This window comes from Vigna unguiculata, chromosome 10 (genome assembly GCF_004118075.2).
Source record: "Vigna unguiculata cultivar IT97K-499-35 chromosome 10, ASM411807v1, whole genome shotgun sequence".
NCBI lineage: Eukaryota > Viridiplantae > Streptophyta > Magnoliopsida > Fabales > Fabaceae > Vigna > Vigna unguiculata.
Window position 1 is genome coordinate 36,136,752 of NC_040288.1, and position 22,533 is coordinate 36,159,284.

The following is a 22,533-nucleotide window of genomic DNA, read 5'->3' on the forward strand; positions in this document are numbered from 1 at the left end:
TAATACGAGACTAATAAAAACTTTCAACCAGACCATACCATAGTACTTTATGATATCAATTAAACATCGTACCAAAAGGGAAATAATAGGAGACAACTCCTAATCGTACCAAAACTAAAGCAGCACATCAAGACAAATCCCAATTTCTTTTCATTTTCATTTTCTTTTGTAATAATCAATTAATTATTTGCAATATGTCTAAATTTTAAAGAGAAGTACAGGGACTAATAATGGAGTATAATGCTTTTTAAGAATGATTCTTTTGTGTAGATTAGGGAAGTGTTAAGTCAAAATAGGAATAAAATACAATTTTTCATACTTGTTGAAATTGAGGACAAAACTAATATAAATAATATAAGGTATAATTAGTCGCATAGTATCCAGTTTGGTACTGAAGTTTCTAATTGGTACCCAGTTTAAAAAAAGTCTCAATTACGTACCCAAATTAGTTTAAGTGCACCAATTGAGTCCAAACCGTTAAATGTTCAGAAACGACGTTTAGAAAGTGGTGAGGTGGCAGTGCAGAAGGGATACGTGTCAAATAATAACACATGAGTGGTTGAAATTATAATTGTACAGTGACCACGTGGTATTTACATTTAAAGGAGATTTGCTCCCATTTTTCGTTGTCTTCTTCCTCCCGTATCTTCTGCCCTAATCCAGTGTTTTCTTCATCAATATCTGCACAGTAAGTGGTGCCCTAATTTCGTTTGTTCTTCCACTCATTTTCCAATTCCGCAATGTCTCGTAAAGAAGGTTGTTCGTGTTCTCCGTGGGGTTCCCAACAGCAGAGCGTCTCCTCCCCTGGTGGTTGGAATAGGGGTGGCGGAAGTTGTCGATCCACATCTGGCAGCAGAGGGAGATGTCGTCGTCTCTGGAGAGAGTGGAGGAGGAGAAACTGCGAGAGGAGGAGTGGGGAGGGTGTAGGATAGGAAATACTGGAATTGGCCGCAGGGGATTGGTGGGATTGGGGAGGAGTAGGTGGCGGAGGCGGCCGGAGAAGAGGGGCAGGCAGCGACGCATTTGGAATTTGTGTTGTCAGAGCATTGACTGGGAATGGAGTGAGTGAGGGAAGCAAAACCCACCAAAAACCCTTCTGCTATTCCACCACCTTCACTCTCCTCTTCCTTCTTCCATCTTTCTGAACATATTAAAATCATTTTAGAAAAATACTAAAATTATAACACTTCGCGAACAATCGTGCACCACTTCGTGGTGCCCTAATTATTTTAGAAAAACACTTCAGTGTTCCAAATCTGCCTTCAATTTCTCCACCACCTCGCGAATAATCGTGCACCACTTCGTCTCCCTGCCTCAACTTTCCCCAATTTCACGTCTTTATCACAACCTTCTGCCACTTCTTTTTAACTTCTCGCCCCTAATTTTTATTTTCGTTCTTTTCTTTTTTATTTTCGTTCTTTTCTTTTTTTATTTTTTCATTACAAAACATATTTAATATTCTTCCCCACATTTCCACGTCAGTAAAAATTAATCACCACGTGTTCCAAATTTAATTCAGAGACCAACTACTATCAGTGAACGTTAACTTTTCTAACAGCGTCAACTGAAATAGATTCAATTGGTGCACTTAAACTAATTTGGATACGTAATTGAGACTTTTTTTAAACCGGATACCACTTAGAAACTTCAGTACCAAATTGGGTACTATGCGACTAATTATACCATAATATAAATATCCTTTTTAATGTATTCAATCTATAACTGTAACATCACGAAAATGTTATTATAAATAGCATAATAACTCTCCTCTCACTCTCTCTCTCATTGATAATTACTTTTACTCCGAAAATGACCGAACAATTAAAGAAAAAATGGTTATCTTCGACTAATGAACCATCATATACTAAATTAACATCTATAATCTATAATTTATAATTATATATAAATAAACTTTAAAATGTGACTTTAATAAAATTACTTTAAAATGAAAAACCGTAGGAATGAGATTGAAAATTAGAAAAAACCGGAAACATTGCCACTTTTTTTAATAAAATTGTTCAGAAAAAAAGAAAGAAAGTAAACGGTTTTGACAATGCTTTATGCAACTTCTTTGTTGACCATCATTACCTTAACATTGATCTTTGAAAATGACGAAGCAGTTCAGGTAAAAAGAGAGTTATCTTTCATTGTGCAACTTTCATATCCTGAATTAACATGTGAAGAATCGTGTATGATAAAGAAAATAGAGATTTGGAATAGATCTTTCATTCCTAGTCATATTTCCCACAAAAAAAAGACAAAAGCATGTACCAAAGTAGCTAGTGTGTGTGACTTGGGTCAAATTGATTTTCTTTTTGATGTGGTCAAGGTTATCTTGTTGTTTTCGTAATTTTCATCACTTTTATTTGTGGATTGTCCCTGTGCCACGCCAATGCGAGAATAAAGATAATGTTTATTCACCATGTTCACAAATATGGAACTGTAGGATTTAGAGAAGCATGGTAGGTTGCTAATGGAGACAATCAACAGTTTTATGTCCAGACGCATATAAACTCCATTTATCCTAATGCATTTGTTTCCTTCTGAGGAATTCTGATTCCCTTTAGCCTTTTAGAGTTATGTAAGACGAGGGTTGTGACTTCATGAATGATGGTTGTGGTCTCACTAGGGAACTGTTTTTGAAAGGGAGATGGTCGGAAATTTAAGTGTGAGTTTAAGTCTCAAGTTAAGTAGAAATGAGAAAGTAAAACACTCTGTAATAATAAGATTCACAAACTCATTATCTTAAGATTTTGGGTTAAAAATGTAATTTCTTGTGTGATTGGATTCAGGTTTTATAGGTATTGTGTCTTCATTAATAGACCTAACCATGGTATGGTTGGTAATCAACAGTACAGAAAATGGATACTAGTGATTGAAAATGCTTCTGTAAGAGGGAAAATGTACCGACGTGAAGGCTTTCATCTAATAGGGCTTAATCTAGGAAGTACCTAAAACTCTGTCAATAACTATTAAAGCATCGGTTATAATTCTGTCTTTTCGTAGGTGAAATAGCTCATTGGTTACATTGTACGATTAAAATTGTTGTTCCATATGAGTTGTGAAAAATGCTGATCATAATTTTGAAAAGCAGAAGTGTGGAGGTATGTAACAGGTGTCAAGAAAGAAGGGAAATTAGTGTCAAATGTTGTTAGAAAGGGTGGACACGTGGTTGCTGATCCAGGTGAGAGGAAAATCAGGAAAGGCACTAGGCCAAGAAAAGAGAATATACGACTAAAGGATTACGTGGGAAAGACAGTCCAGGTGTTGCTCCCCTCTGCCTTGTCTCTCTGCTATTCTTTTCCTTTCCTGAAACCCTGATCATTCTTCTTTTACCCATTCTAATACTGGCTGTAATATCCATTGGTACAGGTGAATTGCAGAGCATTAGTGGAAGAAGGCAAACGGCTGATAGAATAGATTGAGTGCTGATATTCTATTTCACTGTTTTATTGAACCACTGCACTTTGTGCTTTCCTTTTCAATAAAATAATCAGCCTATGTTTCATTGGTGCTTTCATTGAGCTTCCATGGCAGACAACACTCGCCTAAAAGAGCTTCAAGCGGCGGTTAAAACCCATTCCGAGGAGATAGGTCGTATCGCTAATACGATGGATGTTAAATTCTCAGAACATAATGAACGTATGAATCAGATACAGGTACTGTTGAATCAGATCTTACAAAATACGGCGAAGACGCATGGAAGTCCGTCGAGCTCCGGGGTATCGGGAATATCGGGGATCACAACTTCCAGTGGAGTAGCGTCAGTTAAGGAGATTTCATTGGGTTTCCCCCACTTTGATGGAACTACACCAGTCTTGGAGTGGATTTTCAAGGCAGAAAAATTTTTCATGTATCACAATACTCCCGACGCTGCTAGGGTGGATATCGCTGCTATGCACTTCGACAAAGAGGTTGTTCCATGGTTTCAAATGTTGCACAGGATTGCAGCGATTAATAGTTGGTCAGATTTGACTAGAGCAATGGAGTCTCAATTTGGCCCATCTCCTTATGATTGTCCTATGGCTGACCTGTTCAAATTGACGCAAACAGGTTCTATTTCGGAGTATTATCTGCAATTTATGGCTCTCGCCAATAGATCTATTGGATTAACAGATGAAGCTTTGTTGAACTGTTTTGTTGGGGGATTGAAAACTGAAATTAAGCGTGACGTGGTAGCTATGGTGCCTCCTACATTGCTCAGAGCAGTGGCTTTGGCTAGATTATATGAGGACCGATATTACCCTACATCGAGATCTGTTAATACAAATTATACTCATCGCTATTCTGCTGTCACTGCAAATACAGCTACACCCAATGCTGTTATTTCCAAGATAGCCAGTAAACCTTCCTTACCGGGTCTGTTACCAACCCCTGTTGCACCACCATTGAAGCATACAAATGTGAAACGCATTAGTCCCGCAGAAATGCAACTTCGCAGAGAGAAAGGGTTGTGTTATTTCTGTGACGAAAAATTTTCATTCAATCATAAATGCCCAAATAGACAATTATTGTTCTTACAATTAGAAGATGAAAGTGAGGATTCTACTAAGTCCCAAGTGCAGTTGCAGACTGTTTCAGATTCTGAACAAAATATAGATCATCATTTATCCTTGAATGCTCTCAAGGGAGGTATTGGAATTGGTACGATACGTTTTTTAGCATACATAGATAAATTGGCTGTGACAGTTTTAATTGATGGTGGCAGCTCAGACAATTTTCTGCAGCCTAGAGTGGCTAAATTTCTGAAGTTGCCCATTGAACCAGCTCCCATGTTTAAAGTTATGGTGGGTAATGGTAACTACATGGAGGCCGAGGGATTGGTTAAGCAATTGAGAGTTCAAGCCCAAGGAAATCTATTTCAGCTACCTGTGTTTCTCTTACCCATATCAGGCGCAGACCTTATTTTGGGAGCAAGCTGGTTGAAGACAATTGGTCCACACATTGCAGATTATGATGCATTACAATTGAAGTTTTTAGTGGCTGGAAAATTTCACACATTACAGGGGGATTCTAGCTTGGTTCCTCAACAAGCTCAACTTCATCATATTAGAAGAATGATGACAACAAATTCAATTGCTGAGGTTTATAGCATCCAAGTAAGGGATGAAACTCCTTTACCTAAGTCCATGTTAGACTTACCTACACAGATGGAGCCTGAACTAGCTTTGTTGTTGCACACTTATAGTGTTGTCTTTGATACACCCACCAGTTTACCTCCTCAGAGATCTCATGATCACGCAATTCCCTTGTTGGAAGGATCTCAACCTGTTAAAGTCAAGCCTTACAGGTATCCGCATAGTCAAAAGGAGGAAATCGAAAAATTAGTGAATGACATGCTTGCTGAAGGAATAATCCAACCTAGCAAAAGTCCCTTTTCTTCTCCAATTATTTTGGTCAAGAAAAAGGATGGGTCTTGGAGAGTTTGCACTGATTACAGGGCCCTTAATGCCATCACCATTAAGGATTCTTTTCCTATTCCGACAGTAGATGAGCTAATTGATGAATTATTTGGAGCTAAATTTTTCTCTAAGTTGGACCTCAGAGCCGGTTATCATCAGATATTGTTGAATCCAGATGACAGGCATAAAACAGCTTTTCGTACACATCACGGTCACTATGAGTGGTTGGTTATGCCATTTGGCTTAACCAATGCCCCTGCAACTTTTCAGTCCTTAATGAATGATATTTTTGCTGGGTTGTTGCGAAAATTTGTATTAGTCTTCTTTGACGACATACTGGTTTATAGTGTAACATGGAAGGATCATTTACAGCACCTGGAAGTGGTTTTGAATATCTTGAAACAGCACCAGTTATTTGCACGATTCTCTAAGTGTTGCTTCGGTCTTCAACAAATTGATTACTTGGGACACACATTGTCGGGCTCGGGCATAGCTATGGATGAAATGAAGTTGGAGGCTATTCAAAGGTGGCCTATTCCAACCAATTTAAAACAGATGAGAGGGTTTTTGGGACTTACAGGGTATTACAGACGTTTTATTAAGTCTTATGCCACAATTGCAGCTCCATTAACTGACTTGTTAAAGAAGGATTCTTTTGTATGGAGCCCGTCTGCTACTCAGGCTTTTGAAACCCTGAAACAGGCTATGACTTTTGCACCAGTTTTGACAATGCCTAATTTTAAAGAACCATTTGTCTTGGAAACCGATGCCTCTGGCAGTGGAATAGGCGCTGTGTTGAGTCAGAACATGCATCCTATTGCCTATTTTTCCAAGAAGTTATCATGTAGAATGCAGAAGCAATCTGCTTATGCTCGAGAATTTTATGCCATTACGGAAGCGATGGCTAAGTTCAGACACTATCTTCTTGGCCATAAGTTCATCATTAAAACGGATCAGAAAAGTTTAAAAGAATTATTGGAGCAGAGGTTACAAACCCCAGAGCAACAACAATGGCTTCCTAAGTTCTTAGGATATGATTTCACTATTCAATACAAGCCCGGGAAAGAAAACATTCCAGCAGATGCGTTATCCAGGACTTTTTTTATGGCTGTTTCGGGACCCATTCATGCTTGGCCGAACCAAGTGATTGATATGACTCAAGCAGATTCTGAAATGAGGAAAATTTATCAAAGTTGTGTGCAAGGGAAACCGCTTTTCGCAGACTACATTGCTCATAATGGGTTATTGATTTTCAAAGGTAAAATTGTTTTGCCTAAAGATGCAGCTCTGCTAAAGCAAATCATACAGGAATTTCATGCTTCCAAAATTGGAGGACACGCTGGAATTAATAAAATAGTAGCTCGAATTGCAGCACAATTCTTTTGGAAGGGCATGCGCAACGATATTACTAAATTTGTGAGAGAATGTTCCATCTGTCAACAAGCTAAAGTAGATCATGTCCTCCCTGCGGGGTTGCTTCAACCACTGCCAATTCCACAACAAATTTGGAAAGATATAGCCATGGATTTCATTGTCCAATTACCGGCATCACAAGGGTTTTCCACGATATTGGTGGTAGTGGATAGACTCTCAAAATTTGGATATTTCATCCCTATGAAAGCTGATTTTAACAGCAAACTCGTTGCAGAAGTTTTCATTAACAACATTGTCAAAATACATGGGTTTCCCAAGACCATAGTATCAGATCGAGACAGAGTTTTTATAAGTTCCTTCTGGCAGCAATTATTCAAGGCTCAAGGCACAACTTTAGCTATGAGCTCATCTTACCACCCACAGTCAGATGGCCAGACTAAGAACCTCAATAAAACGCTGGAAATGTACTTACGCTGCTTTGTTTTTTAGCAACCCAAGTTGTGGGTTTCAATGCTTCCCTGGGCTCAGTTTTGGTATAACTCTTCTCATCATCAAAGTTTAGGAATGACACCATTCCAAGCTGTTTTTGGCAGGCTTCCACCATCCATAAGTCCATACATAGAAGATGGTCGAGATCCTAGTCAGTTACGAGACTCTTTGAAGCAAAGAGATCAATTATTATCCCAACTGAAAGCAAATTTATTGAAAGCTCAACACTATATGAAAATGCAGGCGGATAGAAAGAGGAGGGATTTGCAGTTTAAAGAAGGAGATTTGGTTTTGGTGAAACTTCAACCTTATAGGCAACATTCTGTTACCTTAAGAAAGCATCAAAAATTAGGAATGCGATATTTTGGACCTTTTCCAGTGTTGGCGAAGATTGGCACGGTTGCATATAAGTTGCAATTACCAGAATCAGCAAGGATTCACCCGGTTTTTCATGTGGCACTACTTAAACCATTTCAAGGAGTGATTTCGCAGCCTTATGTTCCCTTACCTCTTACATCAACAGAGATGGGTCCACTCCTCAATCCTGTTAAAGTGTGGGACGTCAGAATTATAAAAAGAATTAACAACGAAGTTTCACAAGTATTGATTCAATGGGAACACACTGATGCCATGGATGCTACGTGGGAAGATTTTCAGGACATTGTTGATTCTTATCCTCTGTTCAACCTTGAGGACAAGGTTTGTCTCGATGAGAAGGGCAATGTAACAGGTGTCAAGAAAGAAGGGAAATTAGTGTCAAATGTTGTTAGAAAGGGTGGACACGTGGCTGCTGATCCAGGTGAGAGGAAAATCAGGAAAGGCACTAGGCCAAGAAAAGAGAATATACGGCTAAAGGATTACGTGGGAAAGACAGTCCAGGTGTTGCTCCCCTCTGCCTTGTCTCTCTGCTATTCTTTTCCTTTCCTGAAACCCTGATCATTCTTCTTTTACCCATTCTAATACTGGCTGTAATATCCATTGGTACAGGTGAATTGCAGAGCATTAGTGGAAGAAGGCAAACGGCTGATAGAATAGATTGAGTGTTGATATTCTATTTCACTGTTTTATTGAACCACTGCACTTTGTGCTTTCCTTTTCAATAAAATAATCAGCCTATGTTTCAAGGTAAATATTCATTTATTTTAACAAATTTTCGCTGTATGAACCAGAAGAAGATACTTGATCATGCAACCACTGAAGAGAGAAACAAAACAACAAAAGACTATAGCTACAACCTGCAAATTATTTTCACATTGTACACGAAAATTCTTCTTAACCAGCATGAGAGGGAAAATTTACTGTCTTCTTCCCTCGGTTATGATGCTAGTTAGGATCTACAAAGCTCGCTGTTAATCCGCATATAAATTATATATGCTGTTAACTTGAGAGACATGTGATCAAATGCAAAGTTCTCTGGTGTTCATAGGGAAATCTATGTCGAAATCGATCTTATCAAGGAAGAAATCAAGGTCCATTATTGGTGAATAGGTGACTGAAGTTGGCGTGGAAACTATATCAGTGATATCTGAAGATGAGTTATGCACGTTTTGGCCAAGTCCAGTGCTCTCCCAGTGGCAGAACATGTCTGATTCTGAAGTTGTTGGAGACATGAATGAAGGAGAGAAGTTTTCCACCAAGTTGTTCTCAATCATGGAGTACGAGAATATGTTGTTGGTTTCCTCGTTTTCAGACCCTATTGATGGAGAAGAGAAGCAAAATGATGGGAAAATTTGGTGCTTGTGGTCCAAATCCAAGTCCAAGTCCTCTACTTTAACTTCACCTTGTGGTCCAAAGGAGAAAATTGTCTCTGGGGGTTGCTCTATTTTCTCTTGCGGTTGATTCTTTTCATTGTTTTGGTGCTGGTTTTCTTGGATTCTCACCTTGGTTTTTGATGGGGGCACCACTGTTGCTGCTTGGGTGCATGTGTGTCTTCCTATGTATGTTATCTCGTATATCATTGGATCTTCATCTGACTTTTGCACTTGCTTAGTGGCCAGACATCCTTGTATGTTCCTATATGTGCATCTGAAATATCCCCTGCAACAAAAACCAGTTTGTCAGAAAAACACGACCTTTAATGTAAAAAACACTTCAGTAAATGGAAGAATTAGCATGACACAGTGAACTTTTTTGCATGCTGATGCTACAGGAACACCAAAACTAACTATTTTGAACTGGTTTTGTGGTAAAAGCCTTAAACTTTTAGTTTATACCAAGAAAGGGTGTTCAGGCCATATTTTTTTATCTTCCCCCTATTGTACAATTGTGAATTCAAATATGAGTACTTTTTTTTTAATGCTTAAGAAAAAGTACATGACCTGCCAAGTTTTTAAGACCATCATAAAACTAGTAGCTTGCAACTTGCAAGATTGTCAGATTTTTCTAATGTCTGAATGAATAGTTTCTTGCACCACACATGGTGAAGCCTCTGCCATAAAAAACTGCATTTATTAAAAAGCTGCTATTGTAGTGAATTCAATCTAGCTAATATTGTCCTTTGGGTAAGTTTTTGTTGTCTTTTTAAAAGCACCTTGTCCTATGCATTATGTGGCTGTAAAGTGAAAAAGGTTACAAATTTGTTTATTTTTTTATTTCCTCCATTGGCTAACAACATGTCAAGTTCAAATCACAAATTATGCAAATTTTAATTATGGTAAAAAAGAATGCATGTTTGAAGAAAAAAACAACAAATATTTACCTTGGAAACTTGGCTCCAAGAATGTCTTTCTGCCCATATTTTCTCCAGTTATAGCCATCTTCTTTATTTCCTTCTGTTCCCAAGCACACCTTCACTTGCTCTCTCCGTCTTGGCATGGTCTTTCTGCATTCCACAGATTCAAAGAACACCCTTTTGAAATCAGACCATGAACCTTTTCACCCCATCTCCAAAAGAAACAATAATTTGCAAAAAGCACTTTTGACATTACCTTTTCTTAGAAACATGTTTGTGCTCAACCTCAGGCTCCACGACCTCACTTTTGGGACTACCATTTGTGAAAGAGCAATGAGAATCCATCATGGCCTTATTTTCTCCTACATTAGCCATACAATTCACCTTGGCAAGTGCCTTCTCCATGGTGGAAATGATTTTCTCAATCAACACTTCATTTGTGTCACAAGAGGAAGAGGATGATGAAGATGAGGATAGTTGGTCACAAAGCTTCTTTGTTAGCTCCTTCCCTAGCAGCAACTCATCAATGACACTAACTTGTTCACACTTTGCACTCTCTTCCATTTCTTGAGAAGAAGCAATAGCAAGAAACTAAAAGCTTTGAAAGAGAATGTGTGGGGGGAGGAAGCTATATCTAGAAAGGATGCCAAATGGAGCAATCATTCAGAAAAAGTTAGAAACAGTGGGAAATTGAGTGAAAATTTGTTGGTGAAGTGGCGAGTTATGTTGTGGTGAGTGGAGGGGGATATAAGGGATTGGTGATAGAGAGTGTGAAAGTGTGAATCAAATAGGAAAAAAAGGAGGCTTTCTTAACAAAGAAGGTGAGAGGAAAGGGGGTTTTAAGGGTGAGAAAAGAGAAGGAAAAAGAGGTTGATTTGACTGCTCAAACACATGTAAGTTTTCTACATTGTGGAGCCCTCACAATTCAGATTATGATTTTATCATATCTGGTAGAATAATGAATCATGAGAGAAGGAGAAAAAAAATAAAAAAAGTGGTGAAAGAGTTATCCATGAATATCCTGATTGAATTATTGACCACTTCAAATAATAAGAATGTCCCACATCGACCTCATCTCTCGAACCCTACGATGGGTAATTATAAAAACCTCAAACGCGGTGACGTACGCATCCCAGTGGTAGTGAACAATAACGCGGAAGAAGGGTTGAAGATTCTTGGTTGCATCTTCATTTTAAAATATTCAAATTCCAATTATTTTCTTTTGCTTTTATGTTTCAAAAATTTGAATCTTTAATACTGATGAATTATTTAAATGATTACTTAATTGAAGAATATTACTATTAGATTTTGAAAATTTTGAAGGAACTTAGAGGAAAATAAATTAAGAAATTTAAATTCATTTATATTATTATTATTATTATCTTTTGCGAAATGCAAAAGTTGACGTAACGTGTAAAATTTCGCTTACGTTTGATTTTGATAGTTATTGCATGACATATTTTATTAACTCCCATTGGTTGAGCCATCAAAAAGTGTAATGGTGAGGTGATGACGTGTTTTTGTATAATTTTTAATTTGGAAGTATTTAAATAAAGACCACTTTTATGGTTTTTAGTTGAGGAATATTAAATACTGTCTCTAATATACTCCTTATTATTAGATAAAAATAATATTTTATCTATTTTTCATTTATGAAACAAACATTAAAGAATATTTTATTTATTATTAGATAAAAATAATGTTAATTGATTTTCCTAGTTGTTAGCTTTTCTTTTTTATTATTATTAAAAATGAAAACTTTTTCCTAAGGATTGGTAGCTGAGAGAAAAGGTTTTGATTGGTTGCTACACGTATCAATAAAAAACAGTGACTCTGAAGAGAAAAACATTGAAAGCCATGTCATGTCTGTTGGGAAAATTTTATGATATAAGATTCAAGATGTAAAAAAATGTATAATAATTCTACAAGTGTCTAAAATTTATTAAAGTTATAAGTTTTAATAATTTAAAAGGTATGATCAAAAGTACCCACAAAAACAAGTCAAATGATATTACTTTAAATTTTTATTTGCACAAATAACTCTCCAACTTGGTCCTTAAACGTATAATTAATTATACATAGCTATGTCATTTAGCAATATATCTATAATCAAATTGCACTACTCAAAATTTAAACAACTGAACATTGAATGACAACAGGTCTAAAAATTATTTTATGCATAATTTGGAAGATTCAGCTGCAAAATGAAACAATACCACTAGTTGTATGTTACAGGCAAATAATGATTCACGTGACTAATTTTCTACCAAATGATAATTTGAGCATGAAATAATTGACCAACAAGTTCAAGTTGATATCACAAAATTACAGATATATTTGCACAATTTGATAGACAATTTGATACTTATACAATGGTCAACAATGTGCTGCATGACTCACTCAGAGACAAAAAAAAAAAATCATCACTAAGAGATAAGAATATTTTCCTAACACATATAATAAGCAAAATGCTGCTATTAATATGAAGAAAATTAAAAAAAAAATTGTGATTGCAAATTTTATTTTGTTAATGTTTTAAAAGAATTTATAATTTCAAAACTTACAACAATCACTACTAAAAATTCCCATATTAAATGAGAATTTTCTTGCAAATTTGTTAAAAATATTTGTAAGAAAAGACTTTTTCCTGATATTTTTCCTAAGAATTTTAATTAACAGGTAATTTCTTCGTGGATAATTATTTCCTACAAAATTATAAAATTTGCAAGTATTTCCTGTTAAAAACAGATCTGTCTAATTATCTTAACCACAAAGGGATCTGAATTGATTAACAAGCTTTTATATGGTTTAAGATGAATCTTGAATAAATCTTTAGGTTTTAAAGCTCAATTAATCAATTTCGCAGTTCTGGGTTAATTGACTGTTTAAATCAATCAAGAAAGATTATGAGAGAGAAGAAAGAAGCAAGACACACAATTTATACTGGTTCGATTCAAAAAGAATCTACATCCAGTCTTCTCCTAAGTAACACACTTAGGAGGATTCCACTAAATAGAAAGGTTCCAAGAATTACAAGCACACCTATGTAATTCTAACCCCCAAAACCCAAGAACTTGATTCAACAATCAAGAACTCCCCCTAGGAGCAATGCATCCACACAATTGCACCTAGGTCCACACTTCAAACACTGAAGCAACTGTAATCAGAAAATACAGAAAACAAAACAAGAAACGAATACACCTAAGCTGTGCAGATTTGACTTGATGCTCCTTGAATCAAGCAAGATCCATCATGGTAGAATCAACCATCAATTCTTCTTGGATCTGTACTTGAGTTATCTTGCAGAATCTTCTGAAACTTTGTGTCTCTCAGATGGCTCTATCTCAGATGAAGACTGCGTGATATTTCTAATTTTTCCAGACCCAAAACAGATTCCAAAACAGCTTTTATACAAAGGTTTTTGCTGTCACTAATTCGATTAGCAATTTACCTAATCGATTATCGTGAGTATACTTTCACTTACTTTGTACCATACTCACAGCTAATCCATTAGTTAAAAAACTAATCATATGCAGAATTACACAGCACGCCTGAAATACATTTGATAAAGAGAAGCTAATTGCCTAATGCATATCCTAACTGGACCAAGCTATATTTTATCCTAGATCAGTAGACATCATCAAAATTGTTCTTCATTTATGGATGAAAGGCTCCCCCTTCCAACATTTCCTACAAAATTTATTGCAAAAAGTGTTTTATATAAAATATTTTACAAAAAAATTTACAGCAATTTCTTACAATTTTTTTTTCATAACAAAATTTATAAATGTTTTTTAAAAAAAAAATTCAAAATAAAATTTCCATGAAATATAAGTTTTTTTAATAGTGAACGCATTTACAATTAACCCAAAAAAAATAAACATTGGTACTTAAAAGTAAGTTTCTTTTTGGTAATGATGGTCTTCATTAGTTTGCATTGAATTATATATAAAGACATGTAATCTTTATTAAATTATAAATTTGAATATGTAATCACAAAGTAAAGTAGAGTAAACTAATAGAAGTAGTTTTAATAGGATGAAGTATATTTTATTAGTTAAGTTTAAAAGCATAGATAGATAGAAGAACTTAATATTTTAATTGTACTTTATAAACATATTAATCATCTCTTTAAAATTTACTTGTTCATTCTTTTCAATTTGAAATTGTTTTAGTAAAGCTAAAAACAACATAAGATATTCATCCAATCAATTTTTTTAAAGTTTTTTTATCCTTTTTTTGCTGACTTGTTTACATGTGATTGATTAGCATGTTTATAGATATGTGATGTATGTGGAGTTTGATAAATAAAGATAATTTTTTATTAACTTCGTAAAGATATCTTTGATTTGTTGTTTAGGGTTTTCGAGAAGCTTCCTATATTAAATAAAACTGGGAATTTAGGTAAAATAATTTGTTGGAATTTAGGTAAATTATTATGGGTTAAATATGTTTTTGGTCTTTTAAGTTTCAGTGAATTTTTGAATTAATTTTTTTTCAAAATTTTATACTAATTTAGTCCTTCATCTCTAGAAATGCGTGGATTTAATCTTTCTTACCATATTTTGTTAAGTTTATTTGACATTTTAAACACATTTTATGATAATATTTGAGTTAACATTAAAGCGAAAATGTATCAAACGGTGTAAATAATTCAAATACTATTGCTTGAAACGTCAGATAAACTTAGCAAAATTGTATTTTTAAAGATGAATGACTAAATTGGTCGAAAGTTTTGAAGAGGGACTAATTTCAAATTTTCCTGAAATTTGAGGGACCAAAAAGCATATTTAACCCAATTATTATATAGTTAAATGTGTGAATTTGAGGTGTTTGAGCAATTTTAGAATGTGTAGAACTCAAAACTTTCTACATAATTTGCTTAGGGATTCTCAGAAGCATCTTGAGAATTTCAGACAAAAAATAAGTGAGTTTTAATGTGAAAAATTTGCTTAGGCATTAAGTGAATTAATGTTTTCCGAATTAGGTTTAGTGGTATTTGTGAACTTTGTGGTCATGGATTTAGCTTTATAATAGCTTTGAAATAAATTTAAAAAATATAAAACTCTAGTTGTGACTCTTTTAGTGAACAACACAAAAAAGCCTTTTAACATCTGATATTTTTTACTTTTGACGTCCGCCCAAACACCGACGTTGTACTAGGTGACGTCAAAATAACGTCAGAAAAATAGCAGACGTCACTTAACATCGGTCCGTTAAGAGTCTGACGTTATCCAATGTCGGGGCTAGTAGCAGCAGACGTCAATTTTCGCACTAAAAAAAACAAAAACCAGAGCAATTTAACGTCTGTCAGAGTCCATCAAACGTTAAATAACATCGGCGTTTGTACAGTCAGACGTTAAATAACGTCTGTCAAGGTACACCAGACATTAAATTGCTCTATTTTTTAAAAAATTTGATTGTTTTTACAACATCCATACACCTGAAAATCAGAAAATCCCCAGAACAATTTCATAATACGTTCAACACAATTCTTGAGTTACAGTTTTATATATATATATATATATATATATATATATATATATATATATATATATATATATATATATATATATATATATATATATATATATAATAAAACTTAAGTTTCAACGTACATTCTAAACTAATATAAATAACAACAAACTAAAAGTTTCAACGTGAAATTCTTGTACAACAAAGTTTTTGAAAGGAGTTCTAATTATATTTTTCTCAAATTAGTATAACCCTACATTATAAAATGTTGTGATTTTATGTTTTTTAGTGCATACAATGAATTAGTTGAATAATTTTGAATTGGATTAGAAATTAGAATACTCATTTTGCGTGAATTCAATTAATTAGAAAGATTAAATTTGAGAAGTGTGAATTGTAATATTAAAATGGTTTAAGTAAAAGAAATAATTTTTTTAATTAATAAATTATATATAAAAAATTTAAATTGGCACCCCTAAATTTTTTGTCCAAGTTCCGCCACTACATGTGGTATCAACTCCATCTTTCCAATAGATATGCTACCCACTCTTGTCTTAGTGTGTGGATAATATCATCTGGTAGAGGTGATAGATTCTTAACTCGCTAAATAGGTAATACAATTTTCATGTTTAATTAAAGTTGTAATTTTTTAATTTTGAACTAACTAAATACTTTTTTTTTAGAGTTTTCAGTTTTCAAATATTTATGGCTTATCATTTTAATTTTATTATGAGTTGTATTTAGACATGGATTCGATGAATGGAACTCGTTATGAATTATTTATCTTTAGTAAGTGTTGTAGAATTATTTATGTTTTATGATTTTTTTTTTTAATTTTGAGTCAATATAATAAAGTAATAGGGTATGTGAATACAAATTACTATTGATTTATGTTATTTAACTATTTTTTATATTCATAGTTTAATTTATTGTAATGGAATTACAATTATAGTTTGCATGTTTCTTTTTAATACTTGAAATTAGAGAGTTTTGAGATAATTGACTAGTAATTGTAATGGAATAACAATATGCATTGTGTAGTGGTAAAATATATTGAATTTGACTATTCTCACTCTATTATCGATTTCCATAGACTCAGATAGAGAAGGTATTAAGTGGTAAGAAATTCTATTGAAGTTTTTATGACTTGCAATTTGAAAGGAAAATGAAAAAGTCATAAGAATTTACTTTGTTTTATTAATTAGTATACTTTTCTTCCTTGGACACCATCAAAGAGTACAATAATGTGACATATTCAAAACTTTTAAATTTTAAATTCAATGCATTTATGTGATGAGATATGAATGTGATGTTCATAGGTTTTGGCATGAGAAAGTCTTATTGTATGTGGAATGTATCATGTGTGTAAGTTTTGACTATGAAAACAATAAATGTGTTTAAGTTCATTTGTATGAACGAAGTATGTTTGCTATAAATGTTATAAGTATTTGTGGAATTACGGTATTATTAATATTTATTTTATTATTATACAATTTTTTCAATTATTAACTTGTTATTATTTGTTGTGTGATTGTTTTTACTATAATATAAATGTGACAATTTTGTTCTAACCGCAGAGAAAATTTTATATATATATATATATATATATATATATATATATATATATATATATATATATATATATATATATATATATATATATATATATATATATATATAAAAGTATGTATGTATATGGTACATTTTTTGTGTAGATCATTTTTATATTCATTTTATCTTTTACACAGTACATAAAATGTAAGTTTTTGAAAATTCAGATACTCTATTCTTAATTTTTTCCAATTTAAATACCCATATTTTATTGCGATTTTAGTATTTATATCTTAGAAATTTCACAAATTTAGCCCAATTTTTTTCTTTGAAATATTTTAATTTTTTTTTGTAATTTTAGTTTAATTTACTTTAAACTTAAGATATTTATTTAAAAATACTAAAAAAGTGCTTTTATTAATTAAAATACAACGGTATAAACTACAATTATTTACACCAACAACTTGTATTAATTTATGGGTTAAATATGTTTTTGGTCCCTCAAGTTTCAGTGAATTTTGGAATTAGTCCATCTTCGAAACTTTATACCAATTTAGTCATTCATCTTTAGATATACGTGCATTTAGTCTTTTTTACTAAATTTTGTTAGGTTTATTTGACATTTTAAAGCATTTTATGATAATATTTAAGTTAACATTAAAGCGAAAATGTGTCAAAAGGGATAAATAATCTAAATATTATTATGAAATGGGCTTGAGACGTCAAATACATTTAATAAAATTTGATTAAAATGATTAAATTCACATAATTTTTAAAATAAATGATTAAAGTGGTAAAAAATTTTGAAAAAAAATTAATTTTAAATTTTATTTAAATTTGAGGGACAAAAACGTATTTAATCTAATTTATTACATGGGAAACGTGAATTCTAAAGCTTCAAACGTTATTTCTTATTTTTGTCTGTGCAAAAACATAATATCACTGTCTCGTCTTACCCTAAGTCAATGGCTTGTTTGGTTTTTGTGATGAAATTTTCGCATTCCTTTCTTCTTCTTTCCTAGTAAACGCGTTCCCACTTTAAAATAAATGATTGCTGAAAAGATAAAAATATTTCGTTCTAGAACACGACGTGGACCATTTTTTATTCACAAAAATTAACTAATGATAAAATATACTAAACAAATATATCCTATTATGCTGTTAATTGCATTGTTAATTGTACCAATAATACGTGTATGTTAAACAGAGTATTTTATTTCTTATTTACATGGGGTTTTTTAATCATGTCAACTGGTACTAGATTATCTCAGTTTAATTATTATTTTCAAATTTTAAAAAATATTAATTATACAATAATCATATTTGAATTAGACTATATTATGTAAAAATTATATGTAATTTGTAAAATAAATAAATAAAACTTAATTAAATCCTTTATATGGATGATAATTGGATTCATATTCACTGTTATTGATAACAGAAATTTACTTCTAAAAAGTTATTTTTTTATTAACCTTTTTTTTTGCCACCAACCTTATCAACACATGAAATATTATATCTGTTTATATGTAGTATATTTGGATAAAATTATTTGTGTAATCTACACATATATAAAGTAATTAGTAAGAATAGTCCTTTAGTTTTTTTTTTACAAAATCATTATTATGTGGACCCAAACATGTTAAAAATTATAACAGGTAATTATTTTATTAAAAAATAATTTTCGAAAACAAAGATCATCATCATTAAAAATTAAAAATTTTGTTCTCGTTCGTGATTATTGTGATTTTATTATCGTTTATATGTAATTAATTTATTGTAATTTTATTCTCGTTGATATGTAACTAATTTGTCTTAATTTTGTTTTTTCCGTAATTAATTTAATAATATATTTGTTTCTCTAATTTATTATTTTTTTCATCGTACTTTTCTAAATAAAATATTTTATTCCTTTACTTTGACTGATATAACAAATTAAAAAATAATAATATATTAATATCACACTAATAATATGATATTTTTATTTATTAATATTAAACAAATAATCACATATGAACAAAAGGAATCCTTAAAATATTTTCAAAGGATTACACATTCTTTCATAGAATGTATAAAGTCCACACATAAATTTCTTACAACACATTTTTAGTTTATTTTCCATAATAGTGCATAGTTTATTTATAACTAAACATAGGAAACAATGTTTGATAGAAACATTGAGTTGATTCAAATGTATTATCCAAAATCAAAATACCAAAACCGTAAAAATTATGAGTTGAAATTCTCCTAAATTTTGTTAGGTAGGAAACATCTAATTTGTTCTTAAACTGACTAAAATGGAATTTGTTATTCAACATCGTGATTGTAACACCAAAATAGAAGCAATGATTCAAACACTACCTAAACCCTAAAATAGGTTTTCTAATGAAAATCCTAAAACTTAAAATATTCGATGTTAGTTTCTTTTCCCTTCAATCTTGAAAAAAACCCTAGTCCCTTGAAAAGTGTTCTCCTTAGAAACTTGAGACAATGAAAGAGAGTATGAGTCAGGAAAATGAAAAATTAAGAATGGAATATTTATAAGATGAGAAAATTACATACCTACGAACAAGAGATTGCACTGTGAGCGATGAGACTAAGGAGTTGGAGTGTGAATGAGAAGAAATGTTGAACAATGAAAGAGGGTGATATCGAAGACAAAAACGAAGAAGAAGAAAATCAAAAATTAGAAATTAGTAAATATAATAGAATAATTAATTAACGTAATTAAGATTTGCAATTGGATGAAACATTAAAAAGATGAAGGTTTCGGAGGAGAAGTGAAAATTTTAAGTATTTGAAAATGTGAGAAAGGGACACGAAGTCTTTATTGTTTAGGGTCTTTCAACAAATTAAAAAACATATTTTCTAAATAGAGAAATTTAAAAAAGTAGAAAACAACTTTAATAATTATTTTTAAACTGTCTTAATAAATAAAAAATAATGACCATTTTTAGTTAAAGTATGTATCAAGCTATCTCTTTCTTTAATTATATTTTTCTTAAACTTATAATGTTTTTACTAAAATTAAAATGTATATATCTAATTTCTTGTTTTATTTTATTATATATTTTAACTTATTTATTAATATTCATATTTATAATTTATATTTAAATATATATATATATATATATATATATATATATTTATATATAATATATTTTAAAAAATAATTTTAAAATATTAAATTAACAAATATAAATTTATACTAAAACTAAAATAATTTTAGTATAATTTTAATTGAGAAGGATTAGTTACAAATATATTTTCTGGTAAATCTGTAACAATTTTGCTATGATCAAGCTACAATTATATTCTTTTGCTATTTCATGGAAAATTAGTGAATTTCTACGAATATATATTTATAGAACATATATTTACTAATTAGTCACTAAAATTAGTTACTAATAAGATATTTTCTTGTAGTGCTAGTAAGTGTGTAACCATTTTTCTACGAAGAAGTTACAATTGTTTTCTTTACTATTTTTTTCAAATTAGTGAAGGATTAGTGATAAATGTTTTCACGTGATAATATCTCTAGAAAGATTTCTTATAGAATTAAGAATCAATATCAATGACAATTTAAATATTTTTTCCTTTAATCCTCTAAGGTGTTTAAGCAAAATCGTGAGAGAAGCTTCGAGTTTTAAAGCAAATAACACATTAGATATAGTGATTAATCCTAACGATGTTATCTCAACGGACTTAAAATTGAAACAAAGAGATATACAAATGTCAAAGAATTCACAACTAAAAATAAGATTGTTAAAAATCTAAAAATATACTAATAAATTAAAATTAAAAGTATTATTTGAAGGGTTGAATATGTTTGTAATCCTAAACTTCGATACTAAATTGGAATTCGTTCATATTTTAAATTTTGATACATTTTGATCTCAATCTTTGATACATTTTGATTCCAAGTCCTACAAATGAATGAATATAGTCCTCTGATGTTAAAATTTTTCAGGTGTTACAAGATGTTTCATATTGACATTTGAGTTAGAATGTATCAAATGGTGTAAACAATTCAAATACCAACTTGATATCTGTTTCACACATAAAAAAATTTAACACATTTCGATTACGAGAAACGTATCTATTTATTTCTTTTTAAGGTTTAAAGACCGAAATAAACCAATTTTAATTCCACATAAAAATTCAAAAAGTAAAAATATATTTTATTCTTATTTTAATTTCTCAAAATCACTGTTGCTATCAAAATCTAATTCGAATTTAAAATCATTAAATTGAGAAGAAAAATCAACGATGTGATCAAAAGAGTTATTCCAAGTAGCCACATGTAACTTTAATATTAATAAACAGTGTAACATGTTTGGGAACATTATGATGATGTCGTGAGGATATGATATTGACAACATAATAAACAGAAAAAGGAAATGGTTGGGTTGAAACCAATGATCCACGTACTTACATGTAAATTACGCGACTAATATCAAAGTTTGATTGTGAAGTAGCTTTGACAATCATGACGTTGAACAAAGATCCAAACCTGATTTGAAAGAAAATGTGGAATTCAAATGAGACCCAAAGAGTGGAACAAATCTTTCCACCAAGTTGTCAACAAAAACAATAATAATAATAATAAGACAGGTCAAAGGTTGGGTTTGCAAATTTTCCACCATGAAATTACTAGGTTATGTTCTCGAAAGTGAGAGCAGGGAACACCATTAATGTTTGTTATACATATGTTATAAAGTTTTTTGTCTTCTTTACCTCTCAATGAAACCTAAAAACGCGTTACATTTTTGTCTTCCACATCATGGTAACTTTTTCTTAACCCTAACTTTTCTTTCTATATTGTAGAAATTGTTTGTGTAATGAAAAATCTGTTTTCAATCATTTATGGTCATCCGTTCTCACTGTGAATGATATTGAATGTCGGGTTAAGTGTGTATTTGTTCTCTAAATTTTCGTAAAATTTAAAGTTAGGAATATATATGAGGATAAAATTAATTAATTTTTAATATATTTATAAAATTATCAAATAAATTTTTTCATTTTTTAGGAGTGGTGTAAAAGATAAGGTTATATACTTGTCAAATGAATTGAAAAAAAAAAAGTCTTTTGAGCAAAATACCGTGATTAGTTGACATTTCATCAATTTTTTTCTCCCATTCTATAATTCGTTTTATTAATTTTATATTCAATAATTTAATTTTTATTATAATTAAATAATTTAATTCGATGTATTATTATTATTTACTATTGTTATAAGAAGGGTGTAAAAGGAATACAACGGGTTCAATAAATACTTTGTACAAAAGAAATAATATGTTCGCATTCATGATTACAACTTTTATGGACTTCTTATAAGAACTTATGCTATATTTTTGTTTTATTTTTTATGTTTCATGTTTACTTTAATTACAATTTTCTTTATGTTCATGTTATTTATTAATTTTTATTTGCTATCACTTTACACTCAAATCTTATTTTATTACTTTTATGATTATCAGTTAAGACAATATGGTTTCTTTTTTGTGTTTGATTATCGTTACTTTATAAACAATGTTTTTTTGTTTTATTCTATTTTAAAGATCAAACTTA

General features: G+C 31.3%; 1 protein-coding gene across 1 annotated transcript; it reads right to left on the minus strand.

The window, feature by feature from the left end:
* Nucleotides 1-8,428: 8,428 nt before the first annotated feature.
* Nucleotides 8,429-10,743, minus strand: LOC114167053 (probable WRKY transcription factor 46). The gene is made up of 3 exons (XM_028051976.1): nt 10,193-10,743; nt 9,964-10,086; nt 8,429-9,302 (listed from the first exon to the last, which is right to left on the minus strand). The coding sequence occupies exons 1-3, from the start codon at nt 10,498-10,500 to the stop codon at nt 8,663-8,665; spliced, it is 1,071 nt and encodes a 356-aa protein (XP_027907777.1). The 5' UTR covers nt 10,501-10,743; the 3' UTR covers nt 8,429-8,662.
* Between the last annotated feature and the right edge of the window lie 11,790 nt (nt 10,744-22,533).